The 13,761-nt window shown below is 39.6% G+C and overlaps 1 protein-coding gene across 1 annotated transcript in view; it reads right to left on the minus strand.

Annotated features, from left to right (window-relative positions):
* Positions 1–403: 403 nt before the first annotated feature.
* The window catches only part of kcnk9 (potassium channel, subfamily K, member 9), a 43,986-nt gene continuing 30,628 nt past the window's right edge, over positions 404–13,761 (minus strand). The window contains exon 2 of the mRNA XM_044138233.1: positions 404–2,062. Within this exon, the coding sequence (XP_043994168.1) occupies positions 1,179–2,062 (884 nt within the window). The 3' untranslated portion in view covers positions 404–1,178. The remainder of the gene's footprint in view (positions 2,063–13,761) is intronic.

The following is a 13,761-nucleotide window of genomic DNA, read 5'->3' on the forward strand; positions in this document are numbered from 1 at the left end:
CATATTTGATCCATGAGAAAGTTTTCTGGGGGAAAAAAAAAATTCAAATTGGGTTGTCTTTAATTCAGGAGTAAACAACCAATAAACAGCCTCCAACTCACACTTGGGTATTAATTTGAGCTAAACTAAACCAACATGCATGTTTTTGGACTTGACTGGAAGTGGGAGTACATCATGCCAACCTGTAAATTCAAGGTGAGGACCTCTGGCACCTGCCAAGATCTGAAACCAAGGCTTTCAAGATGTGTAGCCAATATGGTACTAAATATTCATTAAGATGTTATGAATGTCTGTGAAATAATAATAATAATAATAATAATAATAATAATAATAATAATAATAATAATAATAATAATAATAATAATAATAATAATAATAATAATAAAAATCAACTGTTGTGGTTGTTGTGGTTCCCTTTAGGTCACTATGTAGTTGAAAAGGCTACAGGTGAAGTTAAAGCTATTGAGTTTCAACCCAGTGTTTGTAAATCAGCAGGAAGTATCAATACCAGCAGTATGATCCTTTGATTCACACACAAAAGACACTTACACAGAAACCATGGGGGGAAAAAAAGACTAAAGAAGGTCACAAACCCATGACACACTACTAAGTAAATGACATCCAAGTCACATGCTAATATTGGCAACAATATTTTGGCTTAACGTGAGGTGAAACCATTAGAGTAAATGATTGCTTATAGAAAATAATACCTGATGCTTTAGATCATTCTTGAATTCTCTTGTCTGCAGCGAGGCAATGGGACAATACATAACAAATATCTCTTCAAGTTAAAGTGAAACAAGCAAACTCCCTTTGAAAAATAGCATTTCTCCAAGTGTGCATTCATTGAGTACGTAACCAAAGCTCATGTATTCATTTTATTGTGTAAATCTGTAATAAGTAAGGTCTTGTAGTTTGTGTCGCGTCTCTTTAAATTAAGCAATTCTTGAAAAAATAGACATCCATGCTTCATGCTTTGCATCCTGTTGGGGTCCAGTCTTGCTGTTCCACCCAGTCTCTCTTATCCATTCGCAAGTACATACAACCAAACTTCTGGAAGTGGGGGGCAGGGGGAGGTAAAAGGCGCTAAAATAAAAATCTTGGTGAAGAGCAGCATTGAAAATGTTTGACCTTGTGTATAAAACGTGAGCACTCACTGGTCCGGTGAGCGCCGAGTCTCAGATAGACTTCCTCCTCCTCATGAGCTGGTGATTGTCCGTGAAGCTGTGAAGGCCGGGAGAAACTGAACTGACGGGCGACGGGAGGAGGCTGTTCTTCAAGGTGCTGGGCGAGATCTCCTCGATCCTGTAGGAGACCGACCGAAAGTACTGGCTGGGGTTCAGCTGCGAGCCGAAGGAGTTCTGATGCGAAAAGGCACAACCCAGGCCTCCAATCCTGCCGCCAGAGCTGCCGTAGTCGTGCGAACGGTAGTGCATGCATGGACACACCGACTGCAGGTCCGTCACCTCCGTCCTGTACGGCTCCCGCCGCCGCCGGCTCCTCTGCAGCGACTCGTCCTGGATGTGGATGATCATGCTGTTGCGGTTGCCGGCGAGTGAGGCACGTTCCTCGGCGTCCCGCCGCTCGTCCTCGCTGTTCATAGTCAGGAAGCGGAGAACCACCAGGTTGAGGAACGCTCCGATGACCGTCAGACCCACCAGGATGTACATGAAGCTAAAGGCCACATACAGGGGCTTCTTCTGCAGGGCCCGGTTCTTTTGAAGGGCCACAAAGTCTCCGAAGCCTATTGTCGTTAGCGTGATGAAACAGTAATAGTACGACTGGAAGAAGCTCCAGTCCTCGTAGTGGGAGAACGCGGCGGCGCCGATGCACAGCGTGCCAATGCAGGAGAAAAATCCCACCGTCACCATGTTCTCCATGGAAACGTCCGTGATGCGCATTCCGCAGCACTTCTTGATGCGTTTCAGGAGGTACTTGACGAACGTGTTCATCCTCTCGCCCAGGCTCTGGAACATGACGAGGGTCAAAGGGATTCCGAGGACAGCATAAAACATGCAGAAGGCCTTCCCCGCATCGGTCCCAGGCGCTGCATGCCCATAGCCTGAGAACAACAAGAACGACAAAAAAAAAAACAAAAAAACAAAACAAGAAAAATTAGCAATGCAAACAGACTTATTGCATCTTGCAAATATATTTATAACCCATCTGTGGTTCTTCGGACGGAGAACCACAGATGCTTTCAGGATTTTCCATGACAGACCAATAGAAACACAAAAAATACACAACAAGGAAAACAAAACATGACTTTCAACTTTCTATGCCTAGGACGTAGAAAGTTTGTTTTGTTATCATTCTTACATAAGTAGCAACCAGTTTGTTTTTTATTTAAAGGTTTAGTATTCACATCCAAGAGAGGAGGAATCTGTTAAAGTGTGTGAGACATAGCTAACCTTTCTTCAACCTTAAACATGTTCTTTGTAGATGGTTTTCTGAGATAATCCTTAGTCGTAAAACTGTGTTTGTTTAGAATGTAGTTTCTGGGGGCTCCTAATCTTATCAGCACCAGCCCTCTTGCTTTTGTTTTGTGTTAATAAAAGGCTAACTCTACTGCAGCGTTTCAGAACACATGGTGAACTGTTCTGAGGAGCAGTTCTCTCTGTCTTCTCCTTCTGTAGAAGCTTGGTTGAAAACTCATAAACCTCGTCTGTGCTTCTTTTTATTTAGGTAAACTAAATACCTATCAAAGTTAAACCACCAGGTGGTCAAAAATTCCCTTGGTCCAGAAAACCATATGGATGCAGGTAATTGCATGCCAGGTGGACAAAATGGCAAACCCAAGCGATGGAAAAACTGGGACTGAGCAAAATCCAAGACGAGATTGACTTCCACTGTCAGTTTGCAGGAATTAAATTTCCTTCTATTTGGGAAAAATGTGACAGTCAGAGTGCAAATGTGTGGGATTTCTCAACCAAATGGTCACCGGCCCCTAATCATAATCTGTAACCCTCTGGTTTGTTTATTTTTAAAACACATGAGCACCTAAAACTTCAAATAAATAGAACCACATATAGTGCCACCAACTGCACTCTAAAATCGCAGTCAGTACGTATTGTTGGTGGACATCCATTCACAAGTCTTGCAAACGATTCTCAATTTACTTGGACTTTGACTGGACCATTTTTGCCCCGTTAAATTTACTTTGACATAAATGAATCCATTGCGACTCCATTATAACAGCATCATGCAGTCACCACCGTGTTTCACAGTGGCGATGGGATGTTCAAGGTGATGTGCAGGGTTGCTGTGGTTCTCATAACATTTTGCAAGTTGGCGACAAAGTTTAAGTCTGGTCTCATGTAACCGGAGCATCTTTATCAACATGAGTGCATGTGACGTTCAGTGGCAGCTTTCTTGTCTCCAGGTTTACAGAATGCCCAACTGTGATGTTGTATGATGTTGATGTTGGGGATGCTTTATTAAACAATTTAAAATGACAATTTCAGAGGTCAGGAAAATCAGTCAAAATCGCCTCGATTTAAGTTTGGATTACACACAGCTGCATGTTGACAACTAACCTGGTGACTCATGAAGGTAACCGGTTGCACCCGGATGTATTTTAGTGTTATTATAGTGAAGAAGTTTGAACAGTTTTTTACCTAACTTTGTAAAAACGTATGAAAACCATATTATGCCCTACTTTCTGCTGCTCTGCCACATAAAATCCAAGTACACCACAGTGAAGTTTGTGGTTACAACGTGACAAAATGCTAAGAATTCAAGGAATTTGAATCTTTTTTTTTTTTGTTTTTTTGCGGTTTTGTTGCTGCAGTCACCTCTACTTTACTTTCCGACCCCAAATCAGCTTTCGTTTACAAACAGGACCATATAGAAAATGTCAGTAAAAATCTGTGGGCGCTGCCAGGTGAGGTATTGAATAAGGTGGCCGCCACAGAAAAGTGCCTGCTCATTAATCTTATTTGGGCCCCAACATTAAAGTGAAGGGGTGTCCCATTAGTCAGAAGTTTCCGGTGAGGCAGAGGAGTTTGGAGCAGGGATTGAAAAACAGTCATAGAGGGAACGCCAGTAAAGCTTTTAGCTTAATTAGACTTTATATTCAGACCCCAAGCTGCTGACTCACACGCAATACTTTGGAAAACCAACCTGTGGGGTTAACAATGGAACTCATTCACTATGTTTTGATTCAATTTTCCAAACGCAAGTGATTCTGTGTGTATCTCTTCTTATGTACAAAGTCACTTGAGAGATTACAGTATGAATAAGAGCTATGGTTCTTAAGCAGTCATATCGATCGTCTCTCTTTACGTAGCGCAGTTGCTGCCGACGTTAAAGCTCAAGTCGAAGCCAAGAAACGCCACCTGTCAGTTGGCGGATCGTCACTCCATGAAAGTGAGACAGACGTCAGATTTTTATTTTTTTTTATTTTTTGGAAAACAGCGAGGAAATATTAGGAAACATATTTATTTAAATGTCCTGGATAAGATCTGTGGTTTGTGCTCTCAAATATTGATTCTGTTTTTTCCCATCGGGCCTTCTGCCCACTCATGTATCTGCTAGTTATGCCCTTTCAGGAGAGAGAGCTGGACCAGGAACAGCTTCGCTTAATTCATGTTTGCATGAGCGCTGCAGATTAATGAAGCCGAATTTGCTGTTTGAATTATTTCTTAAAACATTTCTGAAGTAGATGCATCCGACAAGCTAAGCTGCTGATTTTTGAGACATCTCACAGCTGCTAAAATGTGAACAATAATTTGTCTAAGACAAGTAAAAAGAAGCTGTATTTCAGTAGCTATTGACTCTAAAAATATTCATCCCTTTGGATGTCTCACCCTGTTCCTTATCAATCATGATCAGCAAAATCAGTAAGTTCTGACAAAGAAAAAAAATGACCAAACAAATCCTTTAAAGCCAAAAGGTAAAGTAATTTCCGCAAAGTGACAAAAACATTTTACATAAAACGTGACAGAGGTCACCTGCGTTCAGTGTTTCTCGAATACATATTTTTGTTAATAAAGCAACTGTTTGTTGATTACGATTGAACTGTAAAAACAATAAAAAGGATCAAAACAACCAAAGGGGGTTTATGCTTTTTATAAGCACTGTATGTGGGGAAAAGTTCATTGCATTCATTCAATGAATTAAACCCAACATGAACAAATATTTTCTATAACTTATTCCAGTAAGATAAAGCCAGGCTTCATATATTAGGTTTAATTTATTGGCTTCTTTTAGAAATGTTTAATCACATTTCATCATATTTCCCTTCATGGTCGCACGCTGCATTACATTGTGATTTTATGTTTCTCCTTCACACATCAAATTCCATCGTTTTAGGGCGAGCTGCTGTAAAAAAGTGGGTGAGTCGCCAGGCATGCTGACCAATCCAAATGAAGGTTTTTAGCAAGAACACAGAAGCTGTTTAAATAACATTTACCAGAAGTTTATAAAGACCAAATTTGCGTTGGAAAAATCAATATTGGGGATTAATCCAAAGATGCTACAATGTAAAGGTTCTAATATGTTTATGAAGAAATGATCCGGTTTGAATTAGTAGTTTGTTATTTTATGCTACACAGCCAGGCTGAAGCAGGGATAAAACTCTGATACAATCAGACAAATGGAAACCAACAACAGGACAGGTTTTTGGTTGTTTTTTTTGCCGGAAAGGGACAATTATCATTACTGATCGTATCTCAGGCCAAACTTCGGAACTAAAGAAGCCGCTTAATCCACTGACCAATCTGCTGCACAGATCTGGTGCTGGTTTAACACTCGGAGCGCAAATGAAAGTGGAAAAAACCTTATCTACATGACAGAATACGTCAATACGAAGCCCAAGGTAATCAGGCCTGTTGCTGTTTGCACCAAACCTGATTAAAGGAACAACGCTTTCCAGGCTCTCTACCAGAAATCAAACAGTTTTGTTGTTACTGTGAAACTATAGGTGTCTTCACTTTGATATATGAAACTAAACAAGTAGAATCAATAAAGACAACATGGCTGAGGAAAGGGAAAGTCATGTAAATAATAAAAACTCTGTGACTCCAGCTAACTCAAATTGTACTTCAGATTTTTACAACTAACTCAGACCTCATGTATTTAGATGTGTTTTTCCTCCAGACAATATCTACACTAGATTGCATGTTTTCAACTTTACTTTGAAAGTTAGAAATCTTTCAGATGTTAAAAATTTTATTTAGAGGTGTGGGTAGGCATTTATCTTAATGCTTATTATCTATTGTGATAACGTTCTTATAACAATTTAGATTTATGGTTGCAAACACATTCCAATTAACAATATTTAAAACAGCCCCAAACTGTCTGCACTGTTAGTTTCACTATGTTCTTCTCCGTTTTTTCATTCAGGTCATTAATACATTTGAAAACCTGATTAAATGCAGTTACTGTGTGCATCTCAGTGACTGCAGTCACACTTCTTTCCTTCTGTGATTCTATTTAAAGATCCCACTAAACTTTCACTTTTAAACACTTTTAACCTGGAAATCTGGAAACAACCCACATAAAGACGAGAACAGTGTGTTTTTCTAAATTAAAAAAAAAAAAAGAAAATTTGCCCAGGACAAGTTGCAGAACTACAGAAATTGAAGTAGTAGGTCTGCCGGGCCCATGGGGGGCGCTGTAGCCCACCAGAGAACGAAGCATTAAACACTGAATGGCGCCATGTTTGCTAAATCATCTCTGTGGACAGGATACGAGATGATCATTTCAATGTATTTTAGTCCAAATAAAGTCATTACTCATACACAACAACAGCAGATTTTCCAAACATAAACAGAAAAAAAGATGAAATCAGAAAAAATATTTTGGGGAAATTAAATAAATTATAAATTTTTGCGCTGATTTTGGGGAACGGGAATAATGTCTGAAGAATCAAGCTATGATGAATACTCAGGAGTTGTGAAGTCATTCTGTACATCATGCCTCTCTCTAAAATTCATCAATTTTTTCATTCTCTTCCTCTTTCCCAGCACATAATTTCAATCTTTCACATCATTGTTGAAAACACAGCTCGAATCTGGTGTGCCGTTTTGTTTCTTTACTTTAGAAGAGATTCTTTCACATTAAGGATAGATTTTGTTTTTCTTTGTCAAACCATCAATTCAAGATACATTCTTTAGAAGCATGTTGAAGAAATAACATGCTGCACAGGGTGTGTCTTACTCAAACAGTGTGATCTACTGCTCTACACAGCCAGGATACTGACCTGCACTGGTGCAAGACAAATAAATATGATGGAGCTTTATATTGGCAGAGCTGCACAGAGAAATCGACAGGTGAGCATAGGATTTTCAGCATGATACGTCCTGACGGGCGTTCAGCTGGACGCTGAGAATCAGCAAACACACCGCAGCAGAGAGCTAGCAGGTCACGCTGAAAACAATTCTAGTCAGGACGGATGCTGCTAGTCGGTGAAGAAGTCTCTGTGTTAGCTACTTTCAGTCTGAGAAGGTATTTAATGTAACTATTTTCTACAACATGTACAGAAATCCATGGAGCTCAGTCAGGCTGCCACAAAGCAAGAGAGAGCAGACCGTTAGGAGATAACAGAAAAGCTGAACAGTTGCAACAAAGTTGCCACATCTTTTTGAGTTTTTACGTTTGTGTGTAATGAAACAGAGTTGGAAATGCTGGCTTCCTGTTGAAAATATTCAGGTTAGTGTTAGCTATGCTAACTGATCATGAAAGATGCTAAAGACTCTTTTGAAGGTCAACTCCTTCCATCTCCAGGAAGTACATTTTTTACTACACATTTGTTGAAGCTGTTGCAATGTATACAGCTTGATATGAGACAGATAATCTATGAAAAAGAAATTGAGCTCCACTTCCATCTCCCAGTGCTAACCAGAAACAACCAATCAGAGGCAGGAGGTGGGTCTTAGAGCTGTCAAACAACCTCCGTGTGGCGTTGCTCACCCCGCTCGCCGCTTCCCCCACTTTATCTGCTATGGTGCGGCTTCTTCCTGATAGCAGAATGCTAAGGCTACTCAGCAGAGCCACCAGTAAGTTCTCTGCCACTAGCACATTGAGCAGTGAGTACATGAAGTCACAGTATGTAGAAGACTTCAGCACACCTAGAAACGAGCTCAACCACGCCTAGCAACGGCGTGGTTGCTAGGAGTGTTTCCTTACTGAGATGGGAATTTCTGTCCTTTCTCAGCATCTGAATGAATCCTTCTGAAGCTAGCTCTGCTTGGTAGGAATCTTTAGGCTAAGATTGGAACGCTCTGAGAGGAGTCTGAGAATCTCTGTGATTGCCGGCCTTGGTCTTTCCAATCTGTGACAACCTTAAAAGTCTTTTGTGTCTCCAGCTTCAGTCATGACAGCAAAAAGTAGCGAAATAATGCTGAATTCTACCTCTGCTTCTTCTTAGATTTTCCTCTAATTCAGGCATTAGCAGAGGATATCTACAGAGATAACATCAATATGCAAAGGGTGTCAAAAAAAAAGGCTTTTAGCATCAAATAAGGCAGATTATACTCACATTTAGGTACATATTTGTATAACCATCTCTCCTTCCATCTTTCCATCATAATCTAAAAGAGCAAGTTAATCTATATTTCTTCTTATTGCATTAATTTCTTCTTGGCGAGTAATTAGAATGTAATGAATTACTGCCGCAGCTGTGACAAGATGAAAGCTTTTATTTTATTTGCAGCGCCGCTCTGTGCAGACAGATTACCCCAGTTCTAATCAGCAGCTCATCTTTTAGCATCGCCTTTCCCACTCCAGGACATTATACCAACTGATTTTTGGTCATTCTGAGATTTCCCAGAGCAGGCCTCCGCCGCTGCAATCACATCAGGGTATATTGGGTGATCACTCAACAAGCCGCTATGACAACGGCCATGAGGCTGCGTCTTACACGCCGCAGATTGGTCGAGATTTTTGAAGCTGTTTACTTCTGGCAGCATTTTAAAGTCAGAAGTCTATCTGATGAGATCCAGGCAGGAAGTCATAAAAGAAAAAAAAAACAGGGGAGAGTTCCTTACAGCAAAATATGATTAACACGAGATCATTGCCTGGGAGGTTCACGGACACTCACATGACCTGTAGAATACCTTTTGAATGTCATTCCAGAGTGTCATTGTTCGATGCTTATTCATGGAATCGAACAATGTCCACTCGTGTGCCATCTACCACTGATGTAATTCACAGAGAGAAAAACGTTCATGAAAAGCTTTTCGGTCGTTATCCTGTAAAAGCTGGTGAGTTCGGGACACATTATACACCTCCGGTCACCGGAGAAGTAGATTACAGGAGAAAACTACAAGTCCCAAAGTGGTGTAAACCGTGCCACCTCTTTGGAGTATTCCTTTGATGTCATTGATGGGATGTGTTGTTCCTGCCTTGGCGCTGAACTGTGTAATCTGTTTGCCCGGTTATAATGCCTCTATTATCTCCTGTTGTCTTGGGAACAGACATATTTGCTGCTCCACGCGGAGCCCCGCCACGCACAGGTGCTTCTGCACTCATGTGTGCACAGGTGAATGCTGGTGTTTGTGGAGAGCAGCTGAAAGGGAATAATGCTCCCTGGCGAACAATGAAAAGCGCAAAACGAAGCCTCTGACTCAAGACGCATCCTTGGGAAAACGAAAAAAACAACAACTGCAAAATCAGAAAGAGACCAAGAAAGATGTGAAGTATTCTCTATTTGAAGCCTCCAACAAGAAAGATGTGTTTATTGGTTCAAAAAAAAAAAAAAAGTCTTAGCAGTTAGAACCACAAAATGTCTCTGCAACAAAAGAACAGCTTATAAATTATTGTGTTAAATTAAGCTCTCTTATAAGCTGGTAGAAAAAAAAAAAGCCTAAAGACCAGTGTTTGGTAGAAAGAGAGAAAAAAAAGAGAAACGATGACTCAATCTAAATTATTGTGCTGATTTTAATATATCATGCAATTAATTGATTTACTATTTATTGTGAAAGGCCTAGTTACTACTGGCAAAAAACACGAAGAAGACGACAGGAAGTAGCAGGAGGATGATGGTTTGTTTGTGATTTTTCAGACAATGTGCAGTTGGCTCCAGGAGAGCTCTCACAACATCACAGTTCATAAAACGATGTTTCAATCCAACCTACCTAATGGAAACACAGCAATTACACAACTGTGTTGTGTTGGACTCAGCAGAATATCGACAAAGATTTACTCATGTTTGAAATGGAAACGTAGCTAGTGGAAACGTAGCTAGTGGAAACGTCCCCGTTAAGCTGCCTTTCTCTTCCAAATGAAGCCGCTAAAGGAGATACTTATGCAATTAACTCCACTTTTTTGTACAACATAGAAATTCCTCCTGGATCTGGATTCTGTCTTCTCAGTGTCCCATTTGGTTGCAGCAGATGACGGCTCACGCTGAGCCAGTTGATCCTCAGAATGACAGATAGCTGTAAAGTCAGTGACTCGCTGCAATCTGCTGAATTTGTTTCGACAACAGACTTTTTCTCAGTTGACATAATAAACTGATCTTCAGCGCATCGTTTTATCACCAAGATTAAAATGGAATGTGTCCAATTTGAATCAGACAGCGTGATCGGTTTAAACTGTTTATGTATTTCAGTAAATAAATTGGATCTGTTCGTCTCGTAAAGCGCCTCGAGGCGATGTTTATTTTGATTTGGCTTTATATTAAAAACTGAATTGAACTGAATGCTGTAAGCAAGTTTATTGTGTCAGTGTGCATCTGCTTAACTGTTAGAACAAAACCTAAGTGGGAAGTGTGATAATGCATCCACACAGTGGCAAACCCTGAAAATAGTGTGGCCGTCATTTGAAGTAGGAGGAGGCGCAATCTGTTGCTTTACAAACTTTTAATGGTACAATTTTGATTTGTTAAATGAGTGTTGCATCTCTCAATATGAGAAAAAAAACATATATACAGTACAGACCAAAAGTTTGGACACACCTTCTAATTGAATTCAATTAGAAGGTGTGTCCAAACTTTTGGTCTGTACTGTATTTATTTATATATATATAGTAAACAAGCCTGTCACACGGTTACTTGGTACATTGGGATGATTGGATCATTTTAGAAAAGTCTTGCAAGTTTGGAAACAATGGTCCCAAGAGAAAATGTCCAGTCAGCTATCAATTGTAGATAAAAATCTATAAATTCGTTTTCATTTTTAAAGAAAAAACATTTTCTTTCTATTTGAGGATTTAAAGTACAGACAAACATATAACTTTAGATAAAAGAAGACGAATTTTGTCTTCTATGGAATGAAAATTGATAAAAATAAATAAATAAAATCCTCACATATGGGTCCCACATAATTTCGAACAAACAGATCTAAACTACTACTAGGTCTTCTTGGTTCTTTATAGCTTTTAGCCAAAGTTATTAAGATCCGTTGTGGAAGGTTCAAAGAGCCACTGGTGGTTCACACCCCTGGAACAGACGACAGAGATCAGCACAGAATGGGCGAAACGGAAAAATGTTTCCTGGTCCAGGGAGTCTGAAATTCTGTGTCCAATTACAAGATTCCGATTGGCAGTAAGAACATAAAGTCATGGATCCATCTTTCCTTGTACCAATGGTTGTAGCTAGCTAGTAGTGTTTGTATCACGACCTGGGAAACGTCTCCTCGTCAGTCGAAGCTGCTCTCAATTTCTAAGTACACCTGCATAGAGCAATATTTACTGATCCGCAGTTATCAAATAGATTCCTAATTCACTACATTTATGTCTGTGTTTAAAAAAATGTTTTACGTCAATTCAGCGCTTTTTTTCTGTACCTGATCGTATCGACTGATGCTACACCCCAGATATCATCAAATTAATCATAAAGTGGATCAAAATGTCTAAGAAATCTTTGCGACACTCCGTTGAATCTGTGGCATAAAGAATTAATACAATTCTGAAGACATAAAGGAGATTCACCTCAAGGTTTTCCTATTATAGTGGCTTGATTGTTTTTGGTTCAGTCTGCCAGGTTGTAGAGAACTCACACACTCCCATAGTTTAATCTAAGTGGTCCTCTACTTGAGCATTTGTGAATTACATTATAAATTGCCTGACTCAGCCTTTGTTTGGCTTTACTCCACTTTATTATGACTTATTTTGAATGGCTGCCCACATCCACAGTGTGAGTTCCATAGGTCTGTGCAAGATTGAGTCATTGTTGCTCCAATTTAAAACTGACAGCAAGTAGCCTAAATCCAGTTTTTTAAATTTAATTATTTACTCTCTAGTTACATAATCAGCACTGCATATCTTTGGCGCTACAGAAAATTGGAGCCACATAAAATGAACTGACAGACCCAGAAGAGTACACATTTATTTGTGTGATTAGCACACATCTGATGAAATCTGATTCTATCATTGGTAACCTGATAAAACATTCCTGAGATACACTTCCTAATATGCTAAAAATTCCAATTAATCAGAAATATGGATCTTCATTATATAGTTCGGTAACAATTGAAAAGTTAACTCGTATAAATGAACAAGAAAATGTGAAGTACTATACACTCACTTTAAATAGCTAAATCACAAATACTCACATGAATTCTGGTGCACCATTAGAACAAAACTACTCAGTATTTGGAAACAGGGTCATGTCATTGTCATAACTTCAGACATTTAGTTTGTTGTGCTGTTGACATGAGAGTGAACACTATGGTTAGAGCTAAAAAGGCTCCATACACTTTGCAGAAAATGCTTTCTAAATAAAATGATTTCATTCATGTTCCCTAAAGTTCCTAATGTGGTTATTGGGTAAGAGGCACAGTACATCCTGGATAGGTTGCCAGTCTATTCCAGGGCAACACGGAAAGACACAGACAAACAACCAGCATGCATTTGTAGGGACTTTACATTGACTTCCATTCACTTCTACGGCCTATCCTGTACTGGTATTGATTATACCAGAACATACTTAGCCTGGTTGAAACCAGCCCCTTGTTCTATGCTTGGTTTGTCCAAAGTATCTGGACCTTTGGCCATTGAGAAACGGTTGCTTCCTGGATGCATGGACTCTGTTGAAGTTTCTCAGTTCAAGTCTCAACAGAGTCATGGACAATTGCTAACATTTGTGACAATTGCTAAGGTCCATCCATGACAAATGCAATGCTGAGGTTCAGTGCTAAGAAGCTAACCAGAAACTGCTTGCGCTGTAAACAACCATCCTCCTCTGAGAAGAGACAAGTGCCAATCCAAACGAGATGTTTGTTAATGTAAGCGAGTATTTCGAAGGCCACTTACCCCAAGTAAAATCCAGTTCAACCAGTAGCCTTCAAAGGTGCAGCATCATAAAGACTTATGAATACGACAAACAAGATAATTATAGAGTTAGAAAACAATGCCACTAGTTTTCAACATCTCTTAGAGGCACCTTTGAAATGGAAAAATAGAGTGATACAACTTGAAACCTACCATGACATGACTGACCACCTAGAATGAAACACTGGGTAAGGAAAGCATTCAAGAGGTTCATGGTAGTGGAGAAGGAACTGGAGAGACCCACAGTTTAGGTGGAATAACCCATTACCAGGACAACTATTGGTTGTTCACTACAAATCTTTGTGGAACAGTAGTAAGACGAAAGGCATTGGCTGCATGTGTACATTGGTTGATGCTGTAGAAAAAAAGTCCACAACAAATTCTATGAGAGCAGAAGTAAAGCTTGTGGTAACTGGGAATGTAATTATGGAGTGAAAATGATAGCAAAAGGAATGAATTAAACCAAAACACAAATCATTTGATCCTCTAAGCACACCACTTAACAAACATACCATTATCAGACACTGAGTCAGCCGAGTAAATCAA

This window comes from Gambusia affinis, linkage group LG14 (assembly GCF_019740435.1).
Source record: "Gambusia affinis linkage group LG14, SWU_Gaff_1.0, whole genome shotgun sequence".
NCBI classification, from domain to species: domain Eukaryota; kingdom Metazoa; phylum Chordata; class Actinopteri; order Cyprinodontiformes; family Poeciliidae; genus Gambusia; species Gambusia affinis.